The 19,693-nt window shown below is 35.5% G+C and overlaps 1 protein-coding gene across 13 annotated transcripts in view; it reads right to left on the bottom strand.

The window, feature by feature from the left end:
- Positions 1-19,693, bottom strand: part of LOC140155571 (prolyl endopeptidase FAP-like) — a 647,798-nt gene that overhangs the window by 76,524 nt on the left and 551,581 nt on the right. Inside the window, exon 1 of one of the 13 annotated variants that reach the window (XM_072178468.1) lies at positions 10,449-10,752. The exons of the other annotated variants lie outside the window; for them this stretch is intronic. Coding sequence (XP_072034569.1) covers positions 10,449-10,532 — 84 coding nt within the window. The 5' untranslated portion in view covers positions 10,533-10,752. Of the gene's footprint in view, positions 1-10,448; positions 10,753-19,693 lie in introns of those variants that run through there. 13 annotated transcript variants of the gene reach the window in all.

Genomic DNA, 19,693 nt, shown 5'->3' with positions numbered 1-19,693 from the left:
GGGACACAAGCATCAAAAGAGATGAGCAAGAAAAATAGTGATGTGGAAGAGACTGTGAAAGAGATATGAGAGTTTGTTTGTTTGTTTGTTTGTTTGAATAGTCGCTCCGTGCGGAGACACAATTGAGTCCTGATTGGACTAGACTCAAACAAAATGCTCAAGCCAGGCTAAAAAACCTAGTGAAAGAGAAGAAAGGAAAAATGAGCACAAGACAGAGGGAGTGAGAGCAAGAAAAGAGATAGCAAATGGGCTATTCCATTAAAATTCCACACTCCCTCAGTGCATAATTTAAGAAATATCTTCCACTGGGTGAGTATGAATTTCAAATTGAATGAAAACATTAGGTAGCTCCAATTGAAACTCATCCTCCCTCTGTAGAAGATTCAGGTTAAATCTTTCTCAGAGAGTGTATGACATTCAAATGTGTTCATTCCATTTGAAATTCATAGTTCCCCGGTGGAAGATATTTCCTAAATCTTCCACATGGGTAGTGGATTTTAAATGGAATAAACAAATTAAGCGAGCGAAAGATTTTTTGTTTTTGTTTCTTGCTTCAAATTGAGAAATACAGACATTCTGTACTTGTACTGGTGCATTTTATAGTTATTATTTGCTTCACGCTCCTAAGCAAGCATATTACATTACAGCCATATTATGAAACATGTAACTCCTAGAATACAATACCATTTAGGAAGACAACATATGGTTTTCACATTGTGGAAATAAACATGTCAAAAAAAGTAATTACCCCCCTTAAATAATGGCCATTATTCACAAACAGACGATTGTATTACAAATCTGTAAAATGTGTTGAAAGCAGAATTTATTTCTGCCCATTTTGACATCTCATTTGTAGCAATTGTCTAAATATTGACATCTGTTTAATGATATCTGAGTGCTTTTGTATTGTTGTAAGTGCAACTTTAAAATCTGGACCTCACTACATTAAATTGACCGGTGTTTTATTGCTTTCTGGGCTATCGTATCAAATGAGGTGTCGAAATGCACAGAAATAAATTCTGCTTTCAACACTGTGCCCCCCTCTAAATCCGCGCATGAATATGTTTCATAATGTGATGTTAGAGCTTTTGTTTTCCATTTGAAATACTCACTCCACTTGTGGAAGATACTGGTAAAGCTAAGATACAGAGGTGTATGGGTTTCAAACTGATTAACTCTGACCAATTAAATTTAAAAAACGTACTCCCCCTGTAGAAGATATTTCCCAAATCTTCCACAGGGGTAGTGTGGATTTCAATTGGAATAGCCCATTGCTTGTATGGCAATCCATAGCGCCATGCATCATCCACGTCTGTGCACCAATCAGGGTTGCCAAACCTGTGATTTGATAGCCCAATTGGGCGACTTTTGTAGATTTCCCCGCAACTTTTGACAATTTCCTGTCCTATAGAAACCAATGAGTAAGAAAAAATTTGGACGACTTTTCAACATTGGTTCCCGCGACTTCTGATAGCTTCCTGCCCCATAGAAACCAATGGCAAAGAGAAAAATTGGGTGACTTTTCGATTATTTGACCCGCGATTCGGGCTGAAATCTTTTGGCAACCCTGGCACCAATGTGTAAATTTATTTCCACTCAAAAAACTCAGATGACATTAAGAGAAGCATCTAACAAAGTTTCAATGTGTAAAAACAATTAAGTAATGGCGAGTCCAATGGACGAGAACACAGAAAACATCAGGGATCAATAAATGATATAAGAGGATACCTTGAATATGTGCACAACTGAAACGAAGGAGCAAGGTTTACCAACTTGATGTGGGGGAAAATGCAGGGGGCAAGAATAAAAAATGTAGGCACAGAAATAAGTAAAGTTTGACAGCCAAAAATCACCAACTCCAAAGCCTACAGAAGTATAAAATCTGCAAAGATGACAAGAATGCAGTGAAGGATACAAAAGTGCATTGGAGACAAAGTGATTAATTCTCTGCACACGGGTGTTGACCATGTTGACTGCAGACGACATGTTTCAATTTTTTGGTTAATTCAAAAATTTCAGAAATGTAAATTGGCATGACCACATTTGAAATCAGCATGAAAAATGCATTAAAATGAGTACAAACAAGCCTAATGTTGGTTGAGTAGTTCTGAAGATAGCTCTTGATATTTTGAGAAAATATTTCAAAACTTTTTCCGTTGAAGCGCATGGCTAGCACGGAGAGCATTAAAATCACTGTGTACCTGGCTGGGTAGACAAAAAACTACTGACATTTCAAATAGATCATATACTACTCTTCTCAGGGGCAAACAACAAATTGTTAAATTTAACAGTACATATTACATGTTGTAGGTTAAGTTTAAATTCAAGCATAAACTTAGTAGTAAATTACATAGCTAGCTATTATAAATACCCTTGATAATTCTCTCTGAAGCACTTTTCACATTAACAAACCATGGAAAACAATACAAGTACAGAGTTAAAACTCAGACAATGGGAAAGAAAAACAAAATACATAAATGGATTCTGTATTGAACAAAAAAAAACCCAGATTGCCATTGCAATTAAATTTGCCCATAAAGGGAATTACTATTTTCTTAAGGGATCTAAAATGAGCGTTTATTGCGTTTCGACAGTATTTTTTGTAGGACATGAGAGCACCTCAGACCTATCGAATTGCATTCTGAATACGAAGCATGTCTTTCTGATATCAAATAATTTTCATTTTTTGAAAGTCACAATATAATACAAATTTTATGACAAATTATAAAAATTTGACATTTTTCAAAATTTTGATATATAACAGTCCTCGAAGTAAATTATATAAATCTAATGACGTATTCTTAAAGTGTATGTAGCAGGGAGGAAAAGTCGACGGTCAATTGAAAATTTTGACCTTTCATATTGAAGATATGGATTTTTTCCCAAAAAGACCTAATTTTTTTTGGTGTTTTGTGTATAAAAATCCATATCTTCAATACGAAAGGTCAAAATTTTCAATTGATCGTCGGCTTTTCATCCCACCTACATACACTTTAAGAATAAATCATCAGATTTATAAAATTTACTTCAAGTACTGTTAAATATCAAAAATATCAATTTTAATGATTTGCCATAAAATGTGTATTAAATTGCGAATTTCAAAAATCAAAATTATTTGATATCAGAATGACATTCTTCAGTATTCAGAATGCAATTCGATATGTCTGATGTGCTCTAATGTCCCACAATAAATACTGTCCAAACGATCATACCCCAGCCCTTAAAGTACACAGATGTAAAAGATGTGATTATATTTGCTGTGTATTTTACAGCCAGTTGATTATAATTACGCTGCACAAGTCATCAGTGAAAGTAGATTTCTCCATGGAACTGAACCTAATTATTACACTGAAAGGATTTTGTTTTGTGCCAATCAGTGGTGTAACCAGGGCTCTTTCAGGAGAGGTAAAATAAATTACTGGACGAAACGATTTTGTCAAAACTTTAAAAGTTCATACTGAAATCACAAAATTTAAAAGTGAACATGTACCACAATCCGTATTCCATCAGTGCAAATTGATTATGTATTGCATGTCACAATGCAATTCATTCCCAAGTTTGACCATGAACTTCTTCATATGTACTAATGTAGGCCTATGTGCTCATTCTGATCAGACTTATTTGATGTCGTTGACTTCCCACAATTCTTTATTCGTTTCTTGTGATTATTGTCATTCTGCCATTCATGTCAAGGTATCTTGATTTATGTTGTAAGAACAACAAAAGCTCTAACATCACATTGGGAAACATATTCAATGGGCTATTCCATTTGAAATCCACACTACCCCTGTGGAAGATTTTGGAAATATCTTCCACAGGGGGTGTATGAATTTCAAATGGAATTAACACATTAGGCAGCTCCATTTGAATTTCATACACCCTCTGAGAAAGATTCAACCTGGATCTTCCACTGAGGGAGAGGGAGTTTCAAATGGAGCTACTAATGTCAATTCCATTTGAAATTCATATTCCCCCTGTGGAAAATATTTCCAAAATCTTCCACAGGGGTAGTGTGGATTTTAAATGGAATAGCCCATTGAAATGTCTCTTGGGAGAATGTCAAGTAATGCATCAAAACTACTGTTTCATGGCAATTAATTGGTTCAAATTTGTATATCCTATATTCTTAGTCAGTGGGAGTGGTCTAGTTCGTAGACACATTTCTGATTGGACAATCGCATGATTTCGGGTGCCGTCTATCAGGCCGTAGACGACCCCACGTCATCAGGCGTCTTGATAATTCGTAACACGCGTGTAGAGGTGCGGCGTATGTATCGCGCTGGATGCGTGAGACTAGTGCGGAATACGCGAACGCCGCTAGCAATACGCGCAACAGAATACGTGAAGTTGTAAACAAGTTTCGTTCATTTTATAATGAGGGAGTTTTTATGACGGTAACTTAGTTTTTGCTTTAAAAATTTGTTTACAGTTATTAAAATAATATTTAACTGACTAAGAATGAGAATAAGCGATAGGAATTTTTATTTTGCCTATCCTCTACCTATGATAGAGCGACAGGCAGGTCCAATATTTTTATCGTAGTGGATACCGGCTGCGCCGCATCCACTACTCAAAATATTGGACCTGCCTGTCGCTCTATCACACGAGAGGATAGGCAAAATAAAAATTCCTATCGCTTATTCTCTAATTGTCAAGCACTATTGTATTGGGCTGGTCCAGTTGAAATCCACACTCCCCCTGTGGAAGATTTTGGAAATATCTTCCACAGAGGGAGTATGTTTTTCAAATGTAATTGGTCAGGGTTAATCATTTTGAAACCCATACTCCCCCTGTGTTATGGCTTTACCTATTATATCTTCCACAACTGGAGTGAGTATTTCAAATAGAAGTTCCCAATTGTCTTTTCTATTCAAAACTCACACTCCCTCTGCGGAACACTTAAGCTAAATCTTCCACAGAGGTAGTGTGGAATTAAAATGGAATAGCCCAATTCATTTAAAGTTTGACCATGAGCTTCTTTTTATGTATGTGCTCACATGCTCTGATAATGCCAGGGACTTTTGTTTCTTGAGATTATATTGGTATTCTGCCATTCATGTCAAGGTATCTTGATTAATGTTGTTATAACAACAAAAGCTCTAACATCACATTGTTAAATGTCTCTGGGAGAAAGTCAAGTAATGCATCAAAACTACGAATCTACAATTCTACCCCCCCTCTCCCATTGGGCTATTCCAATTAAAATCCATACCCCCCTGTGGAAGATTTTGGAAACATCTTGCACAGAGGGAATATGAATTTCAAATGGAATGAGTACATTATAGCAGCTCCATTTGAATTTCATACACCCTCTGAGAAAGATTCAATGTGAATCTTCCCCTGAGGGAGACTGAGTTTCAAATGGAGCTGCTAATGTGTTAATTCCATTCAAAATTCATACTCCCTCTGTGCAAGATGTTTCCAAAATCTTCCACAGGGATAGTGTGGATTTTAAATGGAATAGCCCATTAAAATTGATGATGGTTATTTTATAACAGGAGATATGGCACGTTTGGTTGCATACAGTACAAGTCTTGTTAATTTGAAGAAATTTCAATTAATGACAGTTAGTATGATGCAGTATCTAAATGTCTGTTAATTTCACATGTTAATCCCTTCTTATTTGCACAACAAAACTAATTAAGGTGCATTAAATAAATGCAAAATAGCTACATATTCATGAGAAATGAATAGTGACATCAAGCAACTCAAAGCTGGAATGAACTAGAAAATAATATCCAAAGCGCTGTAACATTATATACTTTCAAAAGTAAATTTACAAAACTGCAATGCCTGTATGTAACTACAAAAGTATCATTCTTAACTAACAACTTAACTTAACTAACATAATTTATAATGCGCCTTTTTCCTGTGGCTACAAAGCGCAACAAGCATATTAAAAAGAACAACAAACATGATCAAATACAGAAAACAACATTATGGAAAAAGATATGTCTTGAGCATAGTTTTGAATGATTCAAGAGTAGCAGCATTTCTGATATGAACCGGTAAGGTGTTCCACAAACGTGGAGCTGCCACTGAAAAAGCTCTATCCCCAGCACCCTTCTTAGAACGAGGCACAAGGAAGGAAATACTATCTGCCGAGCGGGTCTTCATTGCGCTCTGGGATGATCTTTTCATAGTGAGGCAGTTAGTTAAGTACTGGGGAGAGAGCTCATTCAGAGATTTAAACACATAAAGCAGCGTCTTGTATACAATCCTCTCACTGACAGGGAGCCAATGAAGTTGGTTCAAGAGAGGGGTAACATGCTCAAATTTTGGTTTGAGACATATTAAACGCGTGCACACTTATTTTGCAACTTCTGCAAACGATTGAGATCTTTCTTTGATATACCATTAAGTAACACATTGCAATAATCAAGACGTGATATAATGACAGCTCTAACAGTATTATGGCAAGTATCATAATCAATGTATGGGCGAATTCTGTATATGTTTCTTATCAGCCAGTTGACAGACTTACATAATTGAGTTACATGATCAGACATACACATGTGATGATCGAAAACAACCCCAAGATTCCGAACAGACATAGACGGAGATATCTCAACACCATCCAGAAGAAGAGTGATGTTTTCCAATCTCTTCTGATGATGCAGAGAAGAAGCGATGAAAAACTCTGTCTTGTCTTGGTTCAACCTGAGTTTGTTCTCAATCATCCAATGCTGAATGTCGGCGACACACTTAGAAAGTTTAAAAGGGCACATTGGACATCACCAGGAATGCTGGGATCAGGGGTGAGATATATCTGAATATCATCAGCATAAATGTGATATTTTACATCATGATACCGTAATATTCTACCAACAACATGGGTATAGTAAACAAAACCCAAAGGTCCTGTAACTGAACCTTGTGGAAGGCCATATTCCATGTAAAGGTCTTCTGAATATGCACCAGAAACAAAAACTTGACATGATCTACTTTCAAGATAAGAACTATACCAACAATGGGCAGAACCAGTTACACCAAAATCATCTTGAAGCCTTTGCAGCATAATCCTATGGTCAATCAGTATCAAATGCTGCTGATAGATCAAGCATCAGCAGCATAACAGCTTTTTGGCCATCAAGGGCGCGCAAGAAGTCATTATGGCCGCAGGCTAAAGCAGATTCAGTACTATGCTGCCTCCTGTAGGCTGACTGCAAAGGCTCAGATAGACTATGGGCATTGGTGTGTTCAATTAATTGAGAGGAAGCACACTTTTCCAACACCTTCGAAGTAAATTGTAAATTTGCTACTGGGCGATAGTTACTAAGCACATTACGATTGAGAATGGACTTTTTTAGAACAGGAGTAACAATGGCTTTATGGAGATTATCCGGGAACACACCAGAGAGCAAAGATGCATTTACAATTCTACATAAAATAGGAAGCAAGACATCTATGTGTTGCTGAACCAACCAGGTAGGCATAGGGTCAAGTGCACAGGACTTATTTGGACACTTCTTAATGATCTTAAGTAACTCTTCATCAGTAACACTCTTAAATTCAGGGAACAAACATGTAACTGGGTCTGACTTCATACATGACTTGCAGCTTGTATTACAGTTGGACACCAAGCCATCCACCTCGTTACGTATGTTTGTTACCTTCTGAACAAAATATTTGCCAAATTCATTAGCAAGATCCTCTGGACAGTCAGTATCAGGGAGAGCTTTATTGGTGTTATTAAGAAGCTCATTTACGGTCTTAAACATGTCCTTGACACTACAGTTATTAAGTTTGTCTGAATAGTGAACAGTTTTTGCTGCGCGTATTGCATCGTTAACGACCTGTTTTGATACAAGATATTCTTTGCGGTTGGCCTCAGATCTTGATTTTCGCCATTTTCTCTCACTGCTTGACGACGCTCTCTTCGGCATTATCTACAGACTCATCATACCCGGCAGGACGATGTCTAATCCTCCTTGATTTTGTGGAGGGAGGGGCATGACAGTCAAGGACTTCAGAACATGCCTTGTTGTAATCAGCAAGCAAAGCATTAACATTGTCATATTCTTGATTGGCGATTGGTTTGACAATTAATAATTTTGTATTTGCAATATGTGTAAACCTAGAAAATAAGCTTTTGTAATTATTATTTTGTTATTTTGTATGTTTGCATATGCATATATGGCCCAAAGGAAGAACAACTTTAGTTGTATTAGGCTTTCCATGTTGAAATAAAGTATAATATAATGTATTAAGAATGAGCGCATATGAAATGGGCCATGTTCCTTTTTTAAATTGTGAAATTCCAGTGCTCACAGCATGTACTGATTGTACTCATTTGGGACACCTTATATAATAAAATAATCATAATTGTTACATATATTTAAATGAAAAGCTTCCAAATTGTGTCAACCTTTATATGGGGTGTCATATAAGGACCAGCATTGTTCAAAAACACCTCTTGAATTGAAAGCCCACTCTAGTTGATACCACTTTTGCTTGGTAATAATGAAGGTGTTGATGCATACCCCAAAATTCCAAACCATCTGACCATGAACCAGACATTGGGATGTGGTTAGATCATAGCAATACCTATCAGACAGTAAAATTGGATAATTCCAAGGACACTGGTTTAATTTCTGCACCAACAATCTCAAAATCTACTCATATGATATTTTATTCTTATTCAAACTATCTCTGCCATTCCTATGTTGACTAGGAACAGAAATATTGGCTTGACAAAGTAAGGTAAAGAGTCAAACCTGTATTTTACTGGATGGAGTGCCCATCTCTCTTTAGTTAGCGATGACACAGTAAGGGCTCATATTGAAATACCCTACCACGTTTTCACACAGAAAGAAGGCAGGATTCCCTCCCTAAGCGCGCCTCAGGAAAGCTTCGGTCATAAACGTATGGATTATATGCATCAGTGATACACCCTGCCCAGGATTTTAACAAAAGAAGGCTAGCACAGGAAAGCTGCAGTATGGTGCACGCCTTCCTGTGTAAGGGAATTTCAATATGAGCCCTAACCAAATTCTACACACCTGTAACTTGTTTTGGTATTCCTTAGCATTGCTGTTTCAACACATTTTTACTTTTACAACTAAATCCATGATGTATGATCTTATATAAATTGATTTTGGTAAAAAAAATTTTAAACCCGATTTTTGGCATGTTTGTAACATTTATACATACACCTTAACCTAAATGGAATCAGTCAAATTTGTTGTGGTTGTCAGGTCAACAGAGCATTTATGACATGTTATATTCAGACATTATAGTGCCAATAGAGCTCCATGTTAAAAGACCAGCGGTGTTCCTTTCACTTTATCTTGTTATTTCTTCATAAAATGGACGGAAACCTTTCCTGAGAGTTATTTCTTATTATATTTCAGCATTAAGAGTGAAGAAGAACAAAATTAAAATTTGATGGAAATCATACATATGGCTTTAACTTTGAGTACAACTACAATTCAAACAATTTGATATGCAAGTGAAGAGGTTTGTGTAATATAATATCTAACTATTAATGTCAATTGATATAATACACCTGAGTATCAGTTGATTTACTTGATTATATCATAGCTTAAGGGCTGGGGTATGAATGTTTGGACAGTATTTATTGTGGGACATTAGAGCACATCAGACATATCGAATTGCATTCTGAATACGAAGAATGTCATTCTGATATCAAATAATTTTGATTTTTGAAATTCGCAATTTAATACACATTTTATGGCAATTCATTAAAAATTGATATTTTGATATTTAACAGTACTTGAAGTAAACTTTATAAATCTGATGATTTATACTTAAAGTGTATGTAGGTGGGATGAAAAGCCGACGATCAATTGAAAATTTTGACCTTTCGTATTGAAGATATGGATTTTTTTCCCAAAACACCAAAAAAATTAGGTCTTTTCCTCCCTGCTACATACACTTTAAGAATATGTCATTAGATTTATATAATTTACTTCGAGGACTGTTATATATCAAAAATTTGAAAAATATCAAATTTTTATAATTTGTCATAAAATTTGTATTATATTGTGATTTTCAAAAATGAAAATTATTTGATATCAGAAAGACATGCTTCAGATTCAGAATGCAATTCGATAGGTCTGAGGTGCTTTCATGTCCCACAAAAAATACTGTCGAAACGCAATAAACGCTCATTTTAGATCCCTTAATGCTCTGCATGCTAGCCATAGACTTCAACATAAAAAGTCCAAATTTTGAGATATTTTCTCGAAATATCAAGAGTTATCTTAAGAACCACTGAACCAATACTAGGCTTGTTTGTACTCATTTTAATGTATTTGTCATGCAGATTCCAAATATGGTCATGACAAGTTACAATTCTGAAATTTTTGAATTAAATTTTTTGTTAGACTTGTCGCCTGCAGTTGACACCCACTTGGAGAGAGTTAAATATGGTTGCAATTAAATCATTTTAGATACAAAACTCTTGCAGAACACGTAATCCCTACCTCTAAATCTCTTGATTGTCGTCTATTATCTCTCGAATCTCCTTTCTCCGACTGCGCCTTGATATGCTGTGCAATTACAAACATTATTCCGATCCTTCGTACGACAATATCCCCAATATCATCCAAAGCACCATTTAGGTATAGTAGTAAATCCTCATACGTAACAGCACATCGCCACACCAGTTAAATCACAAAGCAAGTTTAAAAGTAAATCCACTCCAAGTCCCTTGTCATCATCCATACAAAATTGCTATATTCCATGCTCCCATCATATACTGCACTCAAACGCACCATATTTACATCCTACATAATTATATTGCGGTGACTAAATGCCGCTTCCCCCACTTATGGCTCTGAACTGGGGGCTCAGTCAACAATACACTTAATTATACAAATTTAATTTGCCAAGACCAAGCTGTTTGTTCTTCTACCGCTATGCTCTATCTTATGTTGCCCTCGAGTAGTTGTAGATATATCAGTAACAAAAAGGTAGACAGGTTATTAAGTGTTGAAATTAGATGGAGCATACCAAAGCAGACACCAGGGCATCTCTCTCTCATCCACACCACATCTCTCCACCAAATGTGTGCTCCTTTCTTCACGCAAGCTGACTGGTATATTGCAGTGGAAATTAGCAGTGCATAATTGAACTTCACAGTTCAAGGTGGACAAGTGTGTGTGTGGCTTTGATCATGCCACATGTAATATTGCAAATGACATTAAATGGTGCAGTCTTCTTGGTCAACCAATGCCAGGCTGTGTGTTGGTTATCGATATAGATTATCAATATCACCCAATTAAGGCAACATACAATGAGCAAGCCAATCATTTAACGCCTGTACCAGTTAATGCTTTTCCATCTATAATGTAATTAATAATCCTGTACATAAATCAAATAGATTTATATCTATTTGTAATATGTATTGCAAAAATATTATAAATTATACTAATAACACCTGAAATGCCAGCGTATGGTCCACATCATTATTAATGAATCGGAAAATTATGCATATGGCAACTTAACAACTTGATATCAGATTAATAAACATATTGATTTCCACGCTATATGGCACAACAATTACTGGTGTCATAGTGGGGCTAATTATTCTTCCTTTTGGTATCATTAGAATATTTTAATTAAAAAATATATCAAACCCATGTTTCCATGGTAAAACAGGTATTTTGCCTGATAGCTGAAGTGGTTATCTACTGCTGATATTGATATTGATGCAGTAGCTATCTACTGCTGATATTGGTATTAATGAAGTAGTTATCTACTGCTGATATTGGTATTGATGAAGTAGCTGTCTACTGCTGATATTGGTATTGATAAAGTGGTTATCTACTGCTGATATTAGTATTGATGAAGTAGCTATTTACTGCTGATATTGGTATTGGTATTGATGAAATAGCTATCTACTGCTGGTATTTGTATATGAAATAGTTATCTACTGCCAATGTTGGTATTAATGAAGTAGCCGTCTACTGCTGATATTGGTATTGATAAAGTGGTTATCTACTGCTGATATTAGTATTGATGAAGTAGCTATTTACTGCTGATATTGGTATTGGTATTGATGAAATAGCTATCTACTGCTGGTATTTGTATATGAAATAGTTATCTACTGCCAATGTTGGTATTAATGAAGTAGCCGTCTACTGCTGATATTGGTATTGATAAAGTAGCTATCTACTGCTGATATGATGATATTGATCTCAATAAAGTAGTTAAATGCTAATACATGTATGAAAGTTGACAAAATAAGTCTTTCCTGACATGTAGGGGTGTTCAAGTAGACGCTATCTGTACCTTCATGTCTGGATTGATTAATCAGCTCTAGCTCTTAACACCTCTATTCTTTCAAGCTGCCAACACCTACTTCCCTTCATGAATATTAAATATATGCATGTGCCGGGGGAATGTTTAATATCTGTGTAAAAATAGAGTAAATTAATATAACTATGCCTTGCTTAAGGGATGGGGTATGAACGTTTGGACAGTATTTATTGTGGGACATTGGAGCACATCAGACATATCGAATTGCATTCTGAATACGAAGAATGTCCTTCTGATATCAAATAATTTTGATTTTTTTGAAATTCGCAATGTAATACACATTTGATGGCAAATGATTAAAAATTGATATTTTTGATATTTAACAGTACTCGAAGTAAACTTTATAAATCTGATGATTTATACTTAAAGTGTATGTAGGTGGGATAAAAAGCCGACGATCAATTGAACATTTTGACCTTTTTCAGATTGAAGATATGGATTTTTCCCAAAACACCAGAAAAAATTAGGTCTTTTTGGGGAAAAAATCCATATCTTCAATATGAAAGGTCAGAATTTTCAATTGATCGTCAGCTTTTCCACCCAGCTACATACACTCTATGAATATATCATTAGATTTATAAAATTTACTTCGAGGACTGTTATATATCAAAATGTGAAAAATATCAAATTTTAATAATTTGTCATAAAATTTGTATTATATCGTGAATTTCAAAAAATTAAATTTATTTGATATCAGAAAGACGTTCTTCGTATGATGTGCTCTCATGTCCCACAAAAAAATACTGTCGAAACGTTCAAAATGCTCATTCCAGATCCCTTAACTGAAGTCAGAAAATAACTTTTGTGACTTTTACTTGGTTTTGAAGTATACAAAGAAACTGACATCCTAATTTATAACAGAGTAAACCTTTGTTGTTCTTTTAGTGGTGTAGCCAGGGGGAAAATTGGCCCTTCAAAGAAATTTTTCAGGGAAAAAATGAAGACGGCAAGGAGTAAAGTGTCCTTAAAATGATGGGGATGAAAATTTGGCTCCCCCCCCCCACAGTAAAATCCTGGCTACGCTACTGTTCTTTATTTTTGTGGCAATAAATCAGGCTTGTAAAATCAAGTCTAAATGGTTGTATCGTAAAATGGATGATTTCTTGGCAGACAACCAAATGGGCAATTCCACTTAAAATCCACACTCCTGCTGTGGAAGATTTCGGAAATATCTTCCACAGAGGGAGTATGAATTTCAAATGGAATTAACACATTAGGCAGCTCCATTTCACTCTCACCCTCTCTCAGTGGATGATTCAGGTTGAATCATACTCAGAGGGTGTATGAAATTCAAATGGAGTTGCCTAATGTGCTCATTCCATTTGAAATTCATACTACCCCTGTGGAAGATATTGTGGATTTTAAATGGAATAGTCCAATACAGGTTCTGTGGTTGCAATAACAAATCAACAACAACAACACTCTCTGATATAAATGCTCTTAAGCATAACTCCAGCACCCGAGCCATATACAATTATACATACGTCATATCAATTGAAAGGTTTCAAATAAAAAATATATCAAACAAACATCTTGTGGAAAGGATTTTAATTAATATTTGTCAAAGAGAACTTATGTGTGATTGCTAAGTTGATGCATAAAAATAAAATAATGTCAAATGTGGAAAGGCTGGATAGCATGCTATTCCAAATGTGTGCATTTATTCTTGGTAAAATTATTTTTTTCCACTTTGTGTAAGAAATTCACGACAGCAACACGACCATTTTCCCATTATAAGTAGTAACCATAGAATTAGAGAAGGAGAACCAGGACTCAACCACCATCTTGATACAGGCATGAAGCAAAAATTGGGGGTATTCAGGTTCCCTTGGAATAAGAACAAGGCATTCGTTGTCATGCAAGCGCAACATCGCTTGATGGGCACATTTGAGAGTCAAAGAAGTTTCTTCCACCCAGGACCCCCAAGTTGTGGAATGAGCTACTGATCATATTGTCTGTTGTCCCACCATGTCTGCCTTCAAGACTGAAGTTAAAGTGCTCCAATAAGTATTTTTGTTTGCTACCATTCCTTTTATGTTTGTCTGTTAGTCTTGCTTTTGCTTGTTATTTTATCATTTGTTAAATGTAGAGCTTCCTTTAAATTTGATGCTCTTTGAGCACTACTGGGTGCTGCCAGGGCTTTTTGCCAAATGTAATAAATAAATAAAATAATATGCTACTTTTTTCTGTAAAATACAAATTTATTGCAGTTGTGTAATTTTGTGAAGAATGTGTGACATTATTTACCAACAGCTGTTCTAAAATATTTTGCGTTTCTGGGAAATGAAAACAAAGGATACAAAAATTCATAACATTTTAAGGTGACTTAAATTAAATGTGTAATTTTGTGAAGAATGTGTGACATTATTTACCAACAGCTGTTCTAAAATATTTTGAGTTTCTGGGAAATGAAAACAAAGGATACAAAAATTCATAACATTTTAAGGTGGTACTACACCCCCTGATAAATTGTGTGACTAATTTTGCATTTTTCTCAAAAAATAACTACACACTGGTAATAAAAGGTATGTGAATATTCTCAGTCATCCATTCATTAGAATCATAAGGTTTTGAATTAAATCAAATACTGTCACATGACCAGCCCAGCGGGTCAGTTGCCTGATGAAGTCTGATGGTTTCAGACGCAACATAGCAAGTTGCAAAAAATGTAAGTTCCAGTATTTGATTTAATTCAAAACCTTGTGAAAAGTTATGTATATTAGGGGCAAGGAATCCAATTACTTCACTGAAATATCAGTGATTCAAGACAAGTGGTTCATTATAAGAAATGAGGTACATTCTAGCGATACCTCTTTTCTTATCATAAATAACGTACCACTAAGCTTGTCTTGAGTCACTGAAATACCAGTGTAGTAACTGAATTCCTTGCCCCTATAATATACTTAACCTTTTGTTACCAGTGTGTTATTATTTTTTGAGAAAAATGCAAAAATAGTCACACATTTATTAAGGGGTGTAGTACCACCTTAAATGTTTCATAAATTATGAGGAAGGAAATTAAAGAGATTCTCAAAACATGAAATCTGCAGGTGCATCGCAATTTTGGTTTCATCATTTCCTTGACCTGATTGGCTATTCCAAAAATTAAAGACACTCCCCCTAAAGCAGACAGAGGCAGATTTAAGGGTGAGTGCACCCCCTAATTGTTACAGAGCAGTGTATGACACCCCCTCCCCCATTGAATATTTCTGGATCCACCCCTGGCAGACATGGGATTTCTAAAAAAATATCACCATTTGCTCTGGGAATTCCCCCAAAAAATTATTCTCAGAGCCCTAAAAGAAAACATGGGAATTCCCAAGAAAATACACCTTTTTAGGCTTGTGAATTCCCAAAATGTTGGCCAAATTTTGCCTGTCTTCTTTAGGGACACTGAAAATTCCCAATTTCTTAAAGCATTTTTTTAATGGGAATTCCAATTCTTTTTTTTTAAATAATTTTGGTCAGGGAATTGCCAAAAATGTATGATCAAAATTTACATGTCTTCTTGGGAGGGGGGTGCCACTGATTTCTGTAATAGCCCCTTGAACAGCCTACATACTGGAAAGGTCATGGCTAATTTCAGGACATTCTTCTTTTTTTCCAATTTCTACACTCTATGAACTGACTTTTATCAAAAATTCATTAATTCTATACCTTTGAATTACAGTCTACTTACAGCCTATAGACTGACTATTATTAGAAATTTTAAATTAAAATTTCTCTACACCTTTGTATTATAGTATACTACCATACAATTTGCTTTGTTATATTTTTTCAGTGGTATTTAATATACCACAACTCGTTAAATAAATCTAATTACATACTCAATGCACACGAAGACTGACCATATTAACACAACATGGCTTATAAAAATACAAAATAACTATTGCAAATGTCATAGCAGCATGTCCATGACATTTAATTCAAGTTCATTTTCAATGACTAATGTGAATTACAGATCTGAGCAGTGAGCACTCATGAAATCATTAAGTACTCATTAAATCAACTCCGGGAATCAACTGCTTAGTGAACACAACAGAATATATTTGTATGAAATATTATTAATATTTCATAATTATGCGAAACAGTTGACAAAAACATAATTTGCATAACCGCAGTGCCATTGGCCTATTCAGTTACATACATACATAACAAGTTTTTACACATACTTAGACTATCTTTTGAATAATAAGGTCTGAATGTTTACATACATACATACATACATATTATACAATTTATACCGTGCATAATCTAATGAAAGGTCTAAGTGCCATTACAATCTACAGCCAAGGCTGGAATAGAAACAAACAAAAATACAAAAGTAAAGGAACAATTACATAAAAAGGTGTTTTTAACAGTTCTTTGAAAACAATAAGAGAAACAGATTCTCCAATGAACAGAGCCAAGATGCAATGACTGAAAAGGCTGTGTCGATCGCCTGTTGAACGATGAGTTTTGGGAATATGGAGCCTTGTACGATCAACCGATGAGGCGGACGGATGATTTATTTTTATTTTATTCAAGGTTTATTAGAAAAAATGCACTTCGCAGCCAAAGGCTGAATTACATACATTGCACATATAAAAATACATAAGCTAAATAATAAATGGCATATAAATACAAATTGACAATATTTTTAAACAAAGACACTTCAAATGCAAATAACCTTCCTTGCTCGCTCATACAAGCTGCCACTCACATTTACACAACTGCAACACACATTCACACCCACTTACACCCATCACACTCACCAAATATCACCAATAAATAATTGACCTACAACTACCAAAATTAGTACAACAAACAATATATGCAAAGAGATTGACTTTCCTCACCTCACAACCACACACCCAACACGTCACACACACCCACACACCCCCATCCAAACTTAAATTTCATAGCATGATCAAAAACACACTAAAAACTATATCTACAAGCATTTCATGAAAATGTGACTCTTGAGGCACCCATCACATGTGACATTTTTCGCTCCACATTTTAATCATGAAAGGAATTGCACTTTGAGCGTATCTTTTAGTGCGTGTTTTTGGCACAGTCAGTGTGTTGGCATTACGGAGAGTCCTTCTGACTTGCTCAGATCTTAACTTTGGCAACCAATCGTGAAACTCGTTTGAATCATAAAGAGTTTTGGCAAAGTCCAAACAGATTTTGTCACGACGTAATCGGCGCTCAGAAATGTCACATGTGATAAGTGCATCTTGGTAAGAAATATATTGTGGACCCATGATGATCTTACACGCCTCTTCTGTATACGCCTAAAGCATAATGTTGATTCTCAGTAAGACCGGGGTGCCATACAGGCACGGCGTATTCAAGAAGAGGGCGAATAAAACCGACATATATTGTGACCAGATCACGTATGCTTAGAGCATAACGCCTGAGTGTACTGAGCATGAAAATGCGTCCATTTGCACGTTTAATGATGTCATCAGTGTGGTTGTCCCACTTGAGGTTGTTAGCAATTTTTACTCCCAAGATCTTAAGCACATCAGTGCTTTGTAAATGCTCGCTACCCAAACGAAGTGGGAGTAGCACTGGTGGGCTTGCTACAAAGGTGACATCCATAGACATGCACTTAGACGCGTTCAAATTCATATGATTGTCAGTGGCCCAATTATTAAATTTGAGCGAAGATAATGATGAGAAATGCTTTGAGTATTGTATAAAGCAATATCAGAGGAGAGTTATTTTGGTATGTTGGCAGTTGAAATCCATACACCCCCTATGGAAGGCATGAATTTAATCTCCCACACAGGGAGTGTAGATTTCAAATGGAGTCACCCATTCAGGTAACCCCATTTGAAATCCAATTCAACTCCCTGTGAGGATGATTAAGGTCATATCTTTCATAGGGTATGTAGGACCTATGGATTTCAACTTAACTACTCACATAAAGAAAGTTCGCATTTATGTAGCCTGTCCTACACCAAAACCTGATCTTGTTATGACAATAAAGGTCATGTGCAGAATCTTGTTAGCTCCAATTTGATATCAAATTGACAACGATTGATGCATATGAAATTTGGTCCATTTTCAAAACTTGCAAATCCGGGGGTACCAAGAGACTTCTTTGTTTATCTTCTCTCCTTTTTCATTTCTTGTTTCCCTTCCGATAGCAAGGGTTAAGGTATTAGGGTTAAGGATCACTGTACAAATAGCATTTTATAACAGACATGACATTCAGTTTACTATAGACTTCCAAATGCAAACGATTAGCCAAAAAACACAGCCAATAGCGCTTTTCAAATAGCCAAATTGAGCTACGTGTAAATTGAAATTAAAAATAAATATTTCAGGGCTGGAATTAGTTCAGGTTATAGTGTGACAAGTCATGCAGATAAGTCAATGTATCTTGATGAGCATGTACAATGGCCTCATCCCAATGGCATAGTTCAATAACCTCAATTAAACAACCGTAGTGCAAAATTTGACCTCAAGTTGCAGAGTATGAGTTTTCAAATTTTCAAAGGTCATTCAATGAATGTACAAATATATTTGTAGATAGATGAGCATGCTGTGGATCCCAGTGATGAGGGGTGTCCTACGGCCACATAATACCAACTGAATACCACAAGTTAATGCTATGCGTGCTGGCCATACGCTTCAACATAGGAAGTTTTGGGATATTTTCCCAAAATATCAAGAGTGATCTTAAGAACCACTGAACCAATACTAGGCTTGTTTGTACTCATTTTAATGCATTTTTCATGCCGATTCCAAATATGTTCATGAACATTTACAATTCTGACTTTTTTTTTTGAATTAAAAAAATAGAAACTTGTCATCTGCAGTCGACACCTGCTTGGAGAGAGTTAGACTGATCTTGATGGATGGGAAACAGGATGGGAAAATATGCCATCAGCTAAAATAATATTGCATGGCTTGTGTATAGATGGCTCTTAACAGGAATAAGTATCCAAATATTATCATTTAAAATGAGTACTCCAAAGTAAAAATATGTTACACAAATATTTTGATTTTGAAAGATAAATAGCCATGTTTTGAATTGATAGTTCCTGTTATGGATACTATGGGGCATAGATATGATGTGTGTACTGTCTAGGATTGGCGCTGCTCCAATACCATGAAGATTCACTTAAAGCCTTCATGTACGATTTCCGTCAAATATTGATTTTATTCTTTATTCAAAATGTTGAAATAATATTAGTAATAACTGATTAGAAGGGTTTCTGTTCATTTTGAGCTGAAATAACAAGGTAAAGTGAAAGAAACCCCACTGGTTATTTTGGACATTTAACATGCAGTTCTATGGGAGGACATATTATCATAATTTTTAAATTATGATAATATGTCGAACTGTGCTCTGTTGACCTACAAAGACAACAAATTTGGCCGATTCCATTTAGGTGCAAGTTGGGACATG

This window comes from Amphiura filiformis, chromosome 6 (assembly GCF_039555335.1).
Source record: "Amphiura filiformis chromosome 6, Afil_fr2py, whole genome shotgun sequence".
Lineage (NCBI taxonomy): Eukaryota > Metazoa > Echinodermata > Ophiuroidea > Amphilepidida > Amphiuridae > Amphiura > Amphiura filiformis.
The sequence above is the reverse complement of the archived record's forward strand: the minus strand, read 5'-3'. Positions and strand labels throughout refer to the sequence as shown.